Source organism: Drosophila navojoa, chromosome 3 (genome assembly GCF_054131105.1).
Source record: "Drosophila navojoa isolate 15081-1374.11 chromosome 3, UAZ_NAV_1.0, whole genome shotgun sequence".
In the NCBI taxonomy this organism is placed as follows: Eukaryota; Metazoa; Arthropoda; class Insecta; order Diptera; family Drosophilidae; genus Drosophila; species Drosophila navojoa.
In genome coordinates, this window is record NC_142891.1 from 24,774,607 (window position 1) to 24,790,811 (window position 16,205).

At 40.2% G+C, this 16,205-nt stretch overlaps 4 protein-coding genes across 6 annotated transcripts; 2 read left to right on the plus strand and 2 right to left on the minus strand.

The window, feature by feature from the left end:
- prg (piragua) lies at positions 1-2,076 on the minus strand. The gene has a single exon (XM_030385356.2). The coding sequence runs from the start codon at positions 1,913-1,915 to the stop codon at positions 65-67; it is 1,851 nt and encodes a 616-aa protein (XP_030241216.1). The 5' UTR covers positions 1,916-2,076; the 3' UTR covers positions 1-64.
- A 949-nt stretch (positions 2,077-3,025) lies between these two features.
- Positions 3,026-8,815, plus strand: Agpat2 (1-Acylglycerol-3-phosphate O-acyltransferase 2). Of its 3 annotated transcripts, XM_089257360.1 has the most exons (4): positions 3,028-3,177; positions 3,313-3,481; positions 7,689-7,903; positions 7,966-8,815. In XM_089257360.1, the coding sequence occupies exons 3-4, from the start codon at positions 7,728-7,730 to the stop codon at positions 8,603-8,605; spliced, it is 816 nt and encodes a 271-aa protein (XP_089113486.1). In that variant the 5' UTR covers positions 3,028-3,177; positions 3,313-3,481; positions 7,689-7,727; the 3' UTR covers positions 8,606-8,815. The 3 variants fall into 3 exon arrangements, with proteins under 3 accessions (XP_030241217.1, XP_089113486.1, XP_030241218.1); XM_030385357.2 differs by having other exon boundaries at positions 3,026-3,481; XM_030385358.2 differs by lacking the exons at positions 3,028-3,177; positions 3,313-3,481 and adding an exon at positions 6,246-6,394.
- A 731-nt stretch (positions 8,816-9,546) lies between these two features.
- Positions 9,547-13,254, plus strand: Aasdh (Aminoadipate-semialdehyde dehydrogenase). The gene is made up of 7 exons (XM_030385353.2): positions 9,547-9,565; positions 9,629-10,048; positions 10,111-10,449; positions 10,533-10,814; positions 10,888-11,339; positions 11,403-12,742; positions 12,815-13,254. The coding sequence occupies exons 2-7, from the start codon at positions 9,669-9,671 to the stop codon at positions 13,232-13,234; spliced, it is 3,213 nt and encodes a 1,070-aa protein (XP_030241213.1). The 5' UTR covers positions 9,547-9,565; positions 9,629-9,668; the 3' UTR covers positions 13,235-13,254.
- A 98-nt stretch (positions 13,255-13,352) lies between these two features.
- Positions 13,353-15,614, minus strand: LOC108657713 (uncharacterized). Its single transcript, XM_018110368.3, has one exon. It carries the CDS (start codon positions 15,536-15,538, stop codon positions 13,361-13,363), a length of 2,178 nt encoding a protein of 725 aa, XP_017965857.3. The 5' UTR covers positions 15,539-15,614; the 3' UTR covers positions 13,353-13,360.
- Positions 15,615-16,205: the final 591 nt, after the last annotated feature.

The window sequence follows — 16,205 nt, forward strand, 5'->3', positions numbered from 1 at the left end:
TTTGGCTCAATTACAATATTTATTACAATCAATACTCTGTTCGCTTAACCTAACTACTCGATTATCAAATTCCATTGCGCTCCTCGGGTCGCGTCTCGCTATAAAAGCCCAAATTCATCGTCGGTATCATATTGCTATAGAATGACAGCTCCGCAGCTTTCAAATTGGGCATGGCCACCGGCTCCGGTATGACGGGCGGCTTGCCGGCACCGACTTGCTCGCCTGCTATGGGATGAGTCAGCGGCACTGCTGAAGCAGCTAAGAGAGCCTCCTGGGTGCTCTTGGCAACGCTATGCTGCAGCTCGTGCACTTTAAGATGGGTCTGCAGCTCGCTCTGCTGCAGGAAGGTGATGCAGCAGATCGGACAGGTGTAGTTGGGGCCATGCACCTCCAACTCGTGGCGTTGTAGTTGCTCGCGCCGATTGAAATTCTGTCCACAAATTTTGCATGCAAATAGGCTATCCATGTGCAGCGCTCGATGCCGCTGAAGATCTCGTTCTCGCTGGAATCCTCTGTCACAGACATCACAGCGAAAGTTGCGTGACGTCTTCACTGAGTTCTTAATCTTTGCCTGCACTGGTGGATACGAATAAGGCTGCGCCACCGGCTGTGTCTGTGCTGCTGCTCCTGCTACTGCTGCTACTGCTGCATCGTTGTCAACATAAGGATGCAGTGGTAGCTGCACTTGGTCTGGTGGCATCGTCATGCGCACACCTTGTTGCTGCTCGGCGTCGCGCTTTAGGTGTACGTGTTGGTGCATGGAGAGCTTGTCCTTGCGTGCAAATGAGGCTGGACAGCGACCACACTGATACGGTTTGATCTCAGAATGAGAGCGTCTGTGCTTCATTAACTCAACGGGCGTCTGGAAAGAGCGCGGGCATTGCTGACAAACGAAGGGCTTCACGCTGCTGTGTATGCGCAAATGCTTGGTTAGATTTGTGTTCCGTGAGAAGCTCTTGGAGCAGACGTGGCACGAGAAGGGACGCACGCCCGTGTGTACAATAGTGTGCTTCTTCAGGTCTGAACGTCGCACGAATCCCTTGTTGCAGTGGGCGCACACATATGGACGCTCGGCGTCGTGCAGCTCCTTGATGTGCGCTATCATAGCCGGTCGCGTCGTCAAACGCTGCTGGCAGTAATTACAGATGTATGGAGCAGCAAGATCGTGTCCTGTCAGCTCATGCTGTTGGCAATCTGGCTGCAAGGTGAAGGCCAAGTCGCAGTATTGACAAAGGAACGCGCTCTTGGGATGGGCATTGGCATTCACAACGGCATCGGCTGAGAGATGAGCCTGCATAAGCGCCATTTGTGCTGCGTCCATCCCGAGTGGTATCTCTGCATCTTCTTCATTTGGCCCTTCCTCCTCATCTTCTTCGTCCCATTCGTCGTCTTCATTTTCAGCCTCGCCATCGGAGCCCATGAACTCATCATCGCTCGTTTCGCACAGCTGATCCGGATCCACGTCGACAATGACGCAACCTTCTTCTCCCTCCTTAAACTCAAATACACCCGGATTGCCATTTAACCCTGGTCGATACTTGGCGTCTAGGGAAATGATGTTCTTTAAATCCTGCTGCAGACCGTTTTCACGTTGTTGCATGGAAAGGCGTTGCTCATAGAAGTCCTTCAACATTTCCAAACAACTCTCGCAAATGCGTTCCGGCAAGAATTCATGGCGATTGTACTTTATACCCCAAACACTTTCGCACACATCAGCAATCAGCAGCTTTTCGCTTTCATTGTCGGAATTTTCTTTGCTAAACTCCACAGATGCTTCATAGATGTTTGGCGATTCTTTTGTCAGCGTTGAACGGGAGTGGCATAGACGACATGGCATTGATTCTGTGGCACAAATTCCATCAGGTTTTTTATCCCCGGCAGGAGATCCTGCCTCTTCTATGCCTAGATTTAGCATTTTTATCACTTTGTTATGACTAACGAGCGGCAACGCGAATTATAATATGTAACATAACTGCAAGCATTTTCAGAGTGGCGTGCGGCTTTTAACAGAAACCAAGCCATGTTCCGCGATATATCAGCCCTGGTACGTAAATTTGCATGTCCTAAAAGTATTTGTTTGATTTAAGCTTGCTAAACCTTATAAATATTGAGTTCATACATTGTAAATATGATCACGTTTTAAAAGAAATTTCTTTAAATTTCTTTATAAAAAACACTAATCATATGTACATGTAACATTGTTACTGATAAAAATAAACTCTTAACAGTGCTAAATGAGTAAGTCCATCGGCTTGCACTATCGATAAATGCAAGCAAGTGTGGCAACTTTGAGCAACCGATAATACCTCAAATTATGTGTCGTATATCGAAATACACTCAATGATAACGCTCCATTTGAATTTCCATTCAATGTGAAAACTTGCGGTCTTTTAAATCAGTACGCTGCTGATATATGTATAGATATAGATTTCAGGATACATTGAAATAAAAAGCGAAATATTAAAGAGAAAAGTATGCTAGCATTATAGGTCGAATATATTATATTTTATAACGACAGTAACGCATGTTTATTTTTACAAACATTCGTAAGTACGGAATTTATTAAATTAAAACTGTCAACAAATGTCCAGGTATTTAGAAATAAATGTGTGCATGTGGGAGTAAATGTATGCAAAACATACACTACGCATATTCTCTTAAATTGTTGTCTCTATCTCCCTCATACAACTGCTTTGGGGTTGTCGGCTTCAACGGTAGGACGAGGGCTGGCTTAGCTTCTCTTTGCGTATGAGAGTGTACAATACAATATATCGAGATGGTCGCGTGACGAAAACATTTTAATTATTTCAACACTTGTTGAATACAATATTATTTAATGCGCTTAGAAAAATATATGTTCAATAATTAACAAAAAACAGAGTTAGGAAGTTGTAACATGTGGAGAGTAATTACCGAAATTTGTTCGGATTAATGTCTGCGCTTTCTTTGCAGTCAATATAAGCCTTTAGATTGCACAAGTCGTATAATTGGGCACGAGCACGAAGGTCACGCACACGCCTCTACTTTCCACAATTGCGCGCGCACACACACATTGAAAAATATTATAGAGAATGCGAAAGCTTATTTAATTCACTAGTCGTTTACTGGCATTTGAATAACACAAGTGTTTGTGAGAAGTTGTATTGGATGGCAGGCAACACGATCATATAGTTACCGGTCGGTCTTATTATTAATTGCCTCTTAAGGGTAAACCAAGTACCAAGTGGCTAAATTTTAAACTGTTCTCAGGGCTCGCGTGACATGTGAATTGCTGTTAAAGTTTTAGTTGTAAAGCATTGTGTTCAATTACAGTTTGCGTCGATAGAAAACAATTGGAACAGCAACGGCAAATGCCGACATCGGACATCAGCAGCTACAAGTAAAAGCAAAACCAACAACAATAGCAGTTAGCAGAAGCAGCAGGTGATAATCCACAGTGGACGGTTTTTGTATTTAGTCAGCTGCAGAATCTAAAAACAGAGTAAGTGGAAATGTCATTAGTGATTCCCATCTGTGAAAGTGTTTTTCTAGTTAATGTTCGTTAAACATATTAGCGATCACCTACGTACATATATACGTGTGTATGTGTGTGTACTCGAAAGTTCCAAGTATCCTGGCAAAAACAATTGGTTTATTGCGCACTAATTTTGTCTTGTGCTTAGCCAATGCGTATGTCGTCATGTGCTACATTCCCCTGCACTGTCTCTCCCTTGCTAGCTACCTCCTTTACCGTTCAATGTCCTTAGCGGCTGTAGATTTGTTTCGTGTGCTGCTGACCTACCTACCCTGTAGCGCCAGCAGCGACTCGCAGTTGAAATGAGCCCAACCGTATGAACGCTTTAAATTTGATGTAATGCAAAACATTGTTTCTTTAAAGCAGTGTACCGTGGTTTGTTCATAGGTACGCACATATGAAGAGCTACTATATAGGAGGGAAGCTAATTTCCCTTGAATGTACATTCCACTGGTTCATTTGAGCTGGAAGACACTGCATGCACGCAGTTATATTTTAAGCCTCGGCCTTGTCATTATTTATTCCCACTGTCTCAACAAATACTTAGGGCATTCAATTTATTATTTATTTTGCGTGCTATAATTTTATTTAATTAGGTGAAATCGAGTGAATTATTAATATATGTATATAGTTGAGTTGAGCATGTAAAGTATAAAAGAGTTCGACAGACACTTGTTAGTCAAAGGATTAAACAATGATGCCATTCTGGGATTGTTAAAGCATTATTATTCGTAAAAGATACTGGCATTTTTTAGAATATTATTAATAAGTTCGTATTACTATGTTAGTATAATTAAAATATGCATACATAAAATACTATGGGGAAAACGAGTATATCAATATACAATTATCAGTAAAAATGTGACCTTCAAACATATGTATGTATTTATATTTTTTTAAAATCACCTGATATCTCTATTCTCTAAACTACTCTCTACTAAAATCTATTTTATTGCTAATATAGTCTTTATTTAAGTATTATTAAAGTTATATTACTTGTATATTTTTCTCTGATGTGTCAGATGATTTTTTTCGTAGAATCAACCATGGTATATTCTCCCTAAATAGATAAAACTTTTTCAGCATAATACAGCATAAAATTGCATTATTCGAAATGTGAACAGTCTGGGATAAGTCTAATGTGTACAGAGAATAATAATTTGATGCTTTGTTGAAAGTAAACATGTCACCCGATCCGAGACTAATCTAAAAATAAGCGTGTTTAGCTGTGCAAAACAAGGAGCCAATTAAAATCATTATATTTAAAATTTTCCAGACTCTAGACGGTTAAAATGAATCAGTCTCATCTGACTGCGTCAATACATTCTTCCACATTTTTTGTGTACACCAGCTGACGATCTCGTGCTTCCTAAATGACAAAGCTACGTTGACTCCGAACTTAGAAATTGTTTGTAAATATGTATTTGACAAATTGGTGCTGAGTGCCTTATTATTAGGCAGTATTTTTATAAATATGTGCATGTTCATATATATGTACATATGCATGCACAAGAACATACATACATTAGATTGAATCACGCCATAATCTTATCATTACGTTGCTTTGAGTAAATGAAATTTGATGCGACCTCTGATTTATAGCAGGGCGTTTTCCATTTATTGTGATTCAAACACTACTTATTCGACCGGAAGTTTTTTGACCCAATTTAAATGGCTAATAGTGTAAGCATAGATAACACGAGAATTTTTTTTTTAACGTATTACTAGACTTTTCTCAAGCTCTATTGCCCATACAATTTTGTTTATTAATTAATATTATATTTTAGTGTCGTGTCATTACGTGACGTGCGCACGAGTGTCCAACACGCGCCCATCTCTTTGTTGCTATAGAGACAAAAAGACCATGAACACATTTACCGTTTCGATCGTTAAATGTATGAGGACAACAACATAGAGATTACACTAAAATAGAAGTTCGAGTACCATTCGAAACATATAAAAATCAAGCCAACTTAATCAATTTAAGCTACTTTGATATTAATAAATCGAATATGAGGGTATACTTACTGATTAAATTATCAAATAAAATCAAAGTTGCTTATTTGGTCTTTTCTGTGTTAAATGAATATTATTATATTATTAGGAAAACTTAAAAATTTTTTAAAATCTGAAATTCTGGTTGCATTCTTCTAGCATCATATCAAGCTACCTAAAGTGCCTAAAGTGACCCAATAAACAAATCTTAATCTATAAAGAATGCAAGGAAAACAGAACCCCTGCGAAGTTTATGAATGCTAAACAAAGCTAGCATAATTTTAGATTATAAATAAAAAGTTTATCATTTTATTGATTAGATGTACTTCTGACCTATGGAAGCTATACATGTGATTACACGATAATAGCCCAAAATAAATAAATATTCTCCAATACTAATTAGAAGGGTAATTAATTTCAATGTACGCCTTGGTTCAAACTTTCTAGTTCAGAAGGCTTAGGCAAAAAGTGAGGAGAGAACAGATAGGAAAGAAAACAGGAATACAAATATGCAAAGCTCGTTTTAAGCTCCTAAATGCATTTAAATAAGTGTAATTTATTTAAAGAGTATTCCTTTGGGGGTAATGCTCTACATGTCGACATGTCGAAATCTAATGAGACATATGAGCTCAATATCAAAGTTCAGCGCCCTAATCCAACTCGCCATTAAATTCGTAATTTCTGATAAGCTCTTTGCGATTAATCAGCGTGTATTTTGCTGTTAAAGGCTTTACCTGAAATGATATAGACTCTTAGTTCTGTGCGGTGCTACGACTATTTAGGACGTGCCTAGGCGGAGGCTAAACAGAAATTGCGGAGCAGACTCTCTAATAACTCCGTTTCGTTACAGCTAGTTGCCAAGAGGGCACAGAGGTCCATAAAGCGGTACGACCAAAGACGATATTGAATAAGCAATTGTTTTATAAAGAGTGTATAGGCATAGTATATATACATACATAGATGTTTACATAGACACCTGTGTTGCCAGGTAATTTCTTATCTGGTAGCAGAAGTGTTTCAAATCGATTTAGCTACCAAAGATATCATTTTGTTTTCTAGTAATTAACTGTGTACGAATTGACGCATACTTCGACATTAATTGGATATTGCAGACCGGCAAATCAATCGAAATGAAACCTTCAATGTTATTAGATTTTATATAGACATTAGCAGGAAAAAAATCAATAATAATGTTTATTATTGATTCACAGGTATCTTTATTGCGAGACAGTTTGTCATTGTTGTTCCCCTTTTCATGAACATAACTCAGTGAAATATTCTACATTTAATAAATAATAGCATTTCCAACTTAGGCAAAAAAATATATATTTATATGTTGTATATATGAAGGAGACATTTTATACCCCGCAAGGGTTCAGGGTATAAATAGTATGAAATGTGACTGCCCTAGTCGTGAAGAGAACTATGGAGCATGAAGAAGAACTACAGAAGATCTATTAAGTTGTCTTTGGAGCAGTTCTTATTTGGTATTTATATTTGAGTAAAACGCAGCTAGAACATTTAAAGCTCGACTGCAACGACCCCTTCCTAGTGTCGGGTTCAACATTTGAGAGCGTCTTAGGCTCAGAGTGAAAGTCGCCCTATACAAAGGGCAGCAGCTGCTGCATTTTTTCAGTCTCTCAGGCCTAGTGGGGTCAGTCGTACAGTGCAATAAAGTGAAGTGACGTGAAGTTTGTGAACGTTAAGCAAGGCATTAAATATGAATAAAATATGAATATGCTTCGAGAAAAGACTTGGAAGAAATGTGTGATCGCTCAGCTAAACATTAAAGACATAGAGGAAATACTTAGATGATATATTTGGAGAAAATATGTTCAGCTAAGCATTGAAAATTTATAGGAAAAAATTAAGGTCTTTAGTCAATTGCAACAAAATGGGAGAATATGATTGTGGAAACATACGACTCTTTCTGCCTGTTACATATATTTAACAGGACCATTAAACCTTGATGTCCTATTTTCAATGGGTTAAATGTAATTAAATTTCATTTTTAATAATAATGAAAAAATAGAAATGGAAAAATTAAGTGGATATATTTCGCTAACTATTTAGATGCTTGTCATGACCTCGTTAGTCGACTTAGTTTTTGTTTTCATAAATTTGAATATTTAAATATAATTAAATAATATCCTTGTGGTATACTATCAAAATTTTGCAGTATCACTGGAAAAAGTCAGCCTCAGCTTAAACCTACGTCATGGCTTGCACCTGTGAAGTGATTGGCCTGGCCTGCGTCGTTGCGCTTATCTTGAGTGTTGCGGCCAAGGCACCCTATCAGATGCGGATGTTTATTGTAATGTTCGGAGCTGGTGTGATTGTGTTGCTCTGCATGCCCTTCATGATACTGCGACCGAGGGACTATCGAAATGGACTGTAAGTTAAGAGCTGCATAGCTTTACATCTGTTTCGTGTCTAATGCTTACTTCTTCCGTCAGAGCACCCTCCTGGTTCTTTAGACAGCTGTGCAAGCTAATGGGCATCACCATGGAAGTGCGTGGTGTGGAGAACGTGAGAAGGGAACATGGCAGTGTTGTGCTTATGAACCATCAAAGCGCTCTGGATCTGTGCGTGCTGGCTTACCTGTGGCCAGTGATAGGACGGCCCACTGTGGTGGCCAAAAAGGAAATTCTATACATGCCTTTCTTTGGCGTTGGCGCCTGGCTCTGGGGCACTTTGTACATCAACAGATCACGCAAGAGTGATTCAATAAATTCGTTGCAAAAGGAGGCGATTGCTATACGCGAGCGGAATTGTAAGATCTTAGTGTTTCCGGAGGGCACTCGAAACTCCAAAGATACTCTGCTGCCCTTCAAAAAAGGTTCTTTCCACATTGCGATTCAAAGCAAGTGCACGATACAGCCTGTGGTTGTATCGAAATACTCATTCTATGATGAGGAAAAGAAAAGCTTCCGACCAGGCCATGTTATCATACAAATTCTGCCCGAGATATCAACGGAGGGCTATGAAAAGGAAGATATGGATAAACTGATCGAACTTTGCCGCTCCACCATGCAACAGGAATTAACAAGGTTGAGTAAAGATCAGGTTGCTGTGAACTCAAAAAAACAGTCATAAATATATATATATATATATATATATATATATATATATATACTATAATGTAAAACTCAGGTTATATATACAAATTGTCGGTATTTAATGAAACGACACAAAATGCTTAATATTCTGGAAAAACATGTGTAGATATGTGACAGACTTCAGTTAATGTATTATGATATAGATAAGTTTAATGAGTAACTATAATACAAGTACTGTTTTAGAATATTTTTGAATAATTTTATTGTTAGTGCATTTTACATGCATAGTTATTTGCAGAACAGATTTTATGCCAATGCCAAACGATAAAACAAAATCCTAACTCTCGATAATTTCTTTTTAATAATATTACCTACATAAACTAAGAAAAATTTAATTCACACAGTGGAAGAACAATGAACAAAAAATTGAATAAATCATGCGAAACAAATATTTCTGACTACGTACTTATAAAATCGAGTTTTCGAATTATTATCTTTGTAAACTACTTACTTCACTACGACATTGTTTTATGAAAAAATCTTTATGTGAAATATATGGTGACTACCTATTAAACCGATTTACTTCATCTTTATTTAAGGCAGTTTTTTTTGGGGACAATGCACGTTTTACGAAGGTAGGACATTTTTATATTTTAACATATTTTTCGTTTCAGAAATAAGTATTTTTACTCTCCAATATATATTACATATAAATCTTAATTAAAAAAACAGAAAAAGCGGACACCACGCATTTTACTATTTAAATGTGCGAATCTGCCGCCGATAAGCGCAACAGGTTTTCGATGAATTTGTAGTGCTGTCGGTCGTTCCTCAGCGATAAGTGATATCGATTATTCAAAGCTTCAAACAAGCAGCTGATTTTGTTGACCATCGCGAGCCAAATAATTCAGTTTAAAGTAAGCTTGAAATTAACTGCAATTTTATAATATTCCAATGGTTTTCAAATAATTGAGACCAACAAATCAACGAGTTCGCCGTGAGTAAAAAAATAAAATGAAATTCATTAAAATTTACTTCTGAGACAATTATTAATATTCAGAAAGCGCCGGAATTATAGGGAATTATAAACTGTGTACAAAATGGAAGCTGTGGAAATTAAAACTGAGCTTGAAGATGATAGCGAATGGAGCAGTCAGCCAGAGCCGCACATGGAGCACAAACAAGACTCGGAATCAGAGAATACAGTGGAAATCGAATTCAAGTCGGAAATTGACATAGAGCCTACGATTGTGGGTGAATCTATTAAACTTTATGACATTGAAAGGCTGCGCGAATTCGGTGATGTGCCCTTCGTAATAAAGCGCATGGAGCCTCAGGAATTCTCCATTAGCTATCGCAAAGCCGTCACTAGCGTTGAGTCAATTTTGGAGCGACTGCGTCGCAACCGAGTTCCAAATGGAGTCGGCATTGCATTTCGCATCGCAAGTCATACACCTTCGTCATGCATTTTGATTCTTGCGTGAGTTTGAGACTGCGAATCGTACTCGCTGCAATTCCGTTAATCATCCACTTAACTTCTAGCATACTGAATCACAAATGTCATTTCTATTGCAACGACAAAATGATGCTGTCCAAGGCCTTGCACACGCAGATGTGCCGGGCTGGCATTGATTACCTGATTGTTAACGGACACATGCCCGTTGGTGCTGTCTACTTTCAAAGTCTTGACAACTTTGTCGTGTTCAACGAGGAGTACAAACTCTTTAAATTGAAGCATACATCCGGCGATGCTGCGCCCCAGGCAAAGGCTTCACTGCCTTCCAATATGTGCTATACGATTACTACTACTGGAACCACTGGGGAGCCGAAATTAATTCATGTACCTTATGAGTGCATTGCACCAAATATATTGGGACTCAGGTGAGCTAACGAAAAGGGTCTAAGGGTCTTTCAGATAACCTAATATTATTATAACCAATTCTATCTCTCTATATAACACGTAGTCAAAAACTAAATATATCAATGGCTGACATAATTTACCTTGGCACACCTTGCACATTTGATCCCTCGGTTGTGGAGCTCTTCTTGGCTATGCAAAATGGGGCTGCTGTCCTGCTCACTCATTACTCGATGCGCGAGTCTCCTAAGCGCGTTCTCAACGCCCTCTTTCCGACAAATGTGACCACGCCCGGGATAACCGTGCTGCAAATGACGCCCTCGCTCTTTCGGCAGTTCGGTGCGAATGCAATACGGGAGAGGATATTAAACAGTTCCAGTACTCTCAGGTAGGTGCTGGCGCCATACTCATTTGTCAATCCACCTAATCAAAGGATCCATTAAAGTGCGCTGTAATTTTAGAGTGCTATTACTTGGCGGCGAACCGTTCCCATCCAGCGCAGAGCTGACCACCTGGATGGACTCGCAGGTGCTACTCCAAAAACAAGTCTGTAACATCTATGGTATTACGGAGGTGTCGTGTTGGAGCCTGATGCACGTTCTACAGTCTCTGCACTCACGCGTACCTTTGGGCACGCCCATCGACGATCAGACTGTTCTGCGTGTCCATCTTCAGTCGAAAAGAAACATTCCGAATGCAGTCTGTGGCGAGCTTTGGCTTGGCAGCGCCACACGTCGCTGCTACATACCAGAAATTGATGATCTAGAAAATCAGAGGAATAAGAAGGATAAAGCTTCCTCTGTCTGCTATCGTGCGACGGGGGATATCGTGCGACGGTTTGACGACGGGTCAATAGTCTTTGAAGAACGCGCCAATGATATAGTTAAACGAGCCGGAACACGGATCAGCCTGGGTATAGCAAATAGAATTTTCGATTTAATGAGATATACGAATTTACTAATCGCCTCCTTTGTAGGGCTCATCACGCGCAAGATAGAGCAATGCTTGCATCACAGCGAGCTGACTACATGTCTATGGCTCGATGAACTCCAGAAACTTATCTGTTGTATTCGAAGTCTTGAGCCTAAGACGAAGATACAGCAGAGAGCGCAGACTTTTGATATACTGTCCAAGTTAATGACTGCTGAACAACCGGACAGATTCGTTTACTTGCAATACTTTCCATGCAATGTACACGGCAAGTTGGACAAGATGCTGCTGCTCAAAGAGTGTGCGCTGCTAGCGCAGCCCGCTCAAGACATACTCAGAAGCTTTCTGCACGACAGGCTTGAGTGCGTAGACACTCAAAACGAACGAAGTCAGAAGAAACAGCGACTGGAGCCGGCAGGCTCGCAATCCAATCTCAGCGGATATGATCTGAGCTTTCGTCATGCTGGCGGCAGCTCGTTTCATGCCATCACTCTGTGTCGCGAAATTGGTTTGCAGATGTGCATTGACGACGAGCAGCGACATCTTTTTGAAATGCTGCTAGACGAAAATGTATCGCTCCGCAGCATTTTGCAGTTCCTAGATGGGGCTAAGCTAGTGACCCACAATACCAAACTGAAACCCATCGAGCCACCGGCAAGCTCTGCTGTGAGCGCAACTGAGGGCAACAGCACAATCAGTGGCGGCTTGGTCATCACTCGCGTCGTTAAGCCGGCTCTGCATTTTAAGTGCCACTGGAAGAAAAACTTCAGCAAGTGCGTCGATTCACCGGTAGCACAGTATGAGAGCCGATACGTGTGCGTGGGCGCCCATTCGAAGTTGCTGCGCACCCTCGATGCAGTGACGGGAAAGGAATACAGCACAATTAAGCTACCTGATCGCATTGAGTGCAAGGTTACATTCGTTAGCGAGCAGCTGGCCATGGTTGGATGCTATGATGGCTGTCTCTATGGCTTCAATCCGTTGACTGGCGATCTCTTGTGGAACGTCGATATCGGGGGCATGATTAAATCACAGCCCTTCCTATCATCGGATGGAGAGCGCATTGTAGTCTGCAGCTATGCGGAAGACTACAATGTCCTCTGCCTCTCAACCGAACATCAACAGGTGCTCTGGTGCATGCGCATAGGAGAAAAGGCCATTTTCGCCTCCCCACTCGAGTTGAGCAAGCAACAAGCTGTGATAATTTGTACGTTAGATGGTGGATATGCGTGTGTCTCACTCCTGGATGGCTCCGTCAAGTGGATGCAGAAATGCAAAGAGCCCTTTTTCGCTTCCCCCGTCCTGCTGGACTCGAGTGCCACGATTTTTGTCTGCGCTGAGGTAGCTGGACGGGTGCACGGCTGTGATGTAAATAGCGGGAAAATTGTAAGCCCATGAAAATATATGTCTATACTATATAAATACACATTTTTAAATTTTTACATATATTCCTTTCAGTTGGCCACATATGCAGCTGATGGCAACATATTCTCTTCGCTGGTAGTTAAGGCCCCGCCCACTCACATGGGCCACACATTCGTGGTGTTTGGCTGCATCGATCACCATTTGTACTGCTTGCGCTGCAAGACGGACGCGTCCAAGCACGCCTCGTTTGAGCTTCATTGGAAGGTCGATGTGGGCAGCTCCATATACGCCACGCCCATCATACTAACAATAGAGCCCAATGAGAACATAGTATTCTGTTGCACCACAAATGGACACATTGTGCTGGCAAATCTAGGCAATGGTCAGATACAATGGATGGATAAGCTGGGCGGTGAATTATTTTCAACGCCGTGCTACATTGAGAGCCTAAGACGAGTTTATTTCGGGTGTCGGGATAACTTTTTATACTGCATGGGTACTAAAAATAACTAATGCGTTTGTCTGTAAATAAATATTTTGTTATACTTTTTACATCGATTGTAAGCAGAAATAATTCACTTTCTGTCTTAAGAACTTAACGATCGTATTGTTTTCCTTAACGAAGTGAGTATTGGCTTTTCATTCCTGATAGTGAATTCCACGCAAATCCATATCCTCATCTGGTGAGTTGCAGAAATCATTACCATGAGCTATTATCTCATCGTGTGTGCGAAAGAATCTCTCGAGTACCGGTCCGTAATGCACGATATCCGCCTGATTGCGACATTTGCTGCAGCAACTAGTCATTGACTCCGAATTCAGAATGATATCTGCTAGAGTTGGACCAGTCTCATACTCTTCACTGGATGCAACCGAAGTGTTTGACGGAGCGTTTGGTTCGGATTGGCCCGGATTTACATATTCCGCTGGAGACAGGCGCGCTTCTTCGGCAAGCCGATTGATAGCCTCTCGCATGCGATGGGTGAGACGGGGTGAGCTATAGAGAGCCGTAATGGGTCTGCTCTTCCTGCGGCTATTCGCCAGCTCCAGTCTCTGAAGCCTGCGCTCTTCTTTTAGCTCTCTGGCGCGCTCAATTTTCTTCCGACGTTCCTCTTCGAGATGAAGCATTATTGGCGTTTTTTCCTGTTCGGCGAAGTACTTCACCCACTTCTCTCTAACCTCTCTGCAGTACTCGTCATCTAGAACAAACTCATTTTTCGTGGTGGGCGAGGCAGACTTTTCTTCAGAGTTGACACTCCGATCCGGATTAGTAAAAGCGAGTTTTAGTCCACTACGTCTCTTTTCACGTGCAAATTTCTCCTTCAAGCTTTCAAACTTGTGCTCAATAAAATTCAACAAACTGGCGCCCTTGTGAGTGATATTATGGTCGCACGACATTAGAAGTACATTATAATGCTGCGGATCGTTTTCATACAGTCTCAACAGCTCTTGAGTGGACCTGGTTCTTGGCAATTCTTCTGCTACTAGCATCTTGAGCATGTTTGGAAGATCTGGGTTAAAACGCGATCTTCTCAGTCTTTTCATCTGTGCATCACAGAGCAAGTGGTGGAAACTTACTTTCCCGAGTGGCATTTGTTTAATATCCAAAACATAATTCTTAGTGTTTTGGAAAAAGCCACCCGATTTTTTAGAGCTTTTATTCAAAGCTTGATTAGTGAGCTGCGCTTGGAACGCCAATTGCAATTTGTTCAAATAAAATGTGGTGAGCTCATCCTGCATTTGGGAAAGATTACGCTTGCCCGGAAATAGCATCATCCGATTATGCTCAGTAATCAGATCCCGCCACACTTCCTCCAGCAGCTCGTCGCCCGGTCTAGGCTCATGGTAATTTTTGGTTATCATCTCAAAGGGCGCAGCCTTTTTAGCAAATAAATGGTTAATTATAACAGAGGCTGCTTTTTCCATTGAATAGAAGTCAATTTGGTCCGCAAATGCGTTAACTTTAGTGAAAGACGGCGACAGCAACATCTTTTTTCCGCTAAGTATCGAGTCATCAACATAACCTGATGAGGCTTTTACCCTTCCTTTCGTTACGTTAGAAAAGTTTCCAACACGTACCCTTCTGAACTGATTCAAATCGTATGGTCTATTTCCCGTAAATAACATAGCTTTATGTAAATTATAAGTTGTTGACCCTGCGTTTGAGGATGACCAACCACTCTGTTTTTCGTCCTCTGATCTGATATCGCTATATTCCCGACTTTCTTGGGACTTTATTTGTTTGAGTCCGGAGTTGAACATCTTTAGTAGCGGTTCGCTTCGCGGTGAATCCATACTTTCTTTGTTTCGTTTCATTCTTTTACCAGCTTTACGAATGAAGACTTGCATCATTTGAATAACATATTGCATAGCTACCATATTTTCTGTCAAAATTCTATTCAATTTTCTTTTCATTTTAACCTTAAGCGCCTTGGGATGTCTAGCATCTAGGTATCTATTATAGCCATGTATTAACTTCCTTAGACTGTGAATGTATATTCGCCCGGTCTTTGTGTTATGCGGCATAATATCAATATTTGAAGACACTGGCCCAAATTTCAGTAAGCCTTGTTGCGTCTGTTGCAATGAGTTCAAGAAATCAGCCAACCAATGTTTACAGTGCTGTATAGATTGAATTGCCTCATTACTTTTCGCATTGCGTGAGCTGGCCTCGGCTTTGGCGAAAAGTTTAAAGATGGATTTGAGCAAGACTTTCCTTCGTTTTCGGCACTCCTCCGCAAACGTTAATGCACGGCTTCTCACTGTGCTAGTGGAATGTTTATACTTAAGTGTATGAATGGAAGTAGAAACGGCCATTTTCCCGGGGTAATTTTTCAAATGCACACCAAAATTTCTATTAGAAATAATTGACTTTTATTTCAAATCAAACAAGGTATTATAATATAGATATATTTTTAATTTAAGTTGCTTTGTTGAGAGACAAAGCTGGACAGATTTTACTTCTATGTTATTTTATCTTTAATCAAAAATTGGACGTTCAAATCCAATCAAAAAGATTATATAATCAATATAAGAGAAGAAGAAACAATCCAATTTCCTAAGTTTTAGACTCAAAATTCTGTAAATATTAATGGAAATCGAATCGTTTTGCAAATACAGCTAAACCCATATTTAAAATTAGAGGAACTTGCTTAAAATAAAATGCCTTATTAGTTTAAGACTGTTTATTCCATTTGAGGCTAATTTTAGCATTACATTGCCTCCCAGAAATCGGGGTCGTAAAATTGCTGCAACCATCTTTGGTTAGAGCAAAGAATAGTTCAATGAAAATGCTTAAAAGATAATATGAATATGACTTAATAGGAATTAGAAGAAGGCATATGAAATTGGGAATTGAAAAAATATAAATATCTCCTACACTTGAGGTAGAAATAAATGATAGACCAGAAGCAACCATTTCATCTGATTTCTTAAGCGAGAGCATAAGACGCATAAGTAAATCTCTTAAACGATACCCTAAGAA

Coding starts and splice junctions, on each gene's coding strand:
- prg (XM_030385356.2), bottom strand. CDS start 1,915: ATGCTAAATCTAGGCATAGAAGAGGCAGGATCTCCTGCCGGGGATAAA.
- Agpat2 (XM_030385357.2), top strand. CDS start 7,728: ATGGCTTGCACCTGTGAAGTGATTGGCCTGGCCTGCGTCGTTGCGCTT. Junction 7,904..7,965: donor AGGGACTATCGAAATGGACT/GTAAGTTAAGAG, acceptor TTCTTCCGTCAG/AGCACCCTCCTGGTTCTTTA.
- Aasdh (XM_030385353.2), top strand. CDS start 9,669: ATGGAAGCTGTGGAAATTAAAACTGAGCTTGAAGATGATAGCGAATGG. Junction 10,450..10,532: donor CCAAATATATTGGGACTCAG/GTGAGCTAACGA, acceptor TATAACACGTAG/TCAAAAACTAAATATATCAA. Junction 10,815..10,887: donor AACAGTTCCAGTACTCTCAG/GTAGGTGCTGGC, acceptor CTGTAATTTTAG/AGTGCTATTACTTGGCGGCG.
- LOC108657713 (XM_018110368.3), bottom strand. CDS start 15,538: ATGGCCGTTTCTACTTCCATTCATACACTTAAGTATAAACATTCCACT.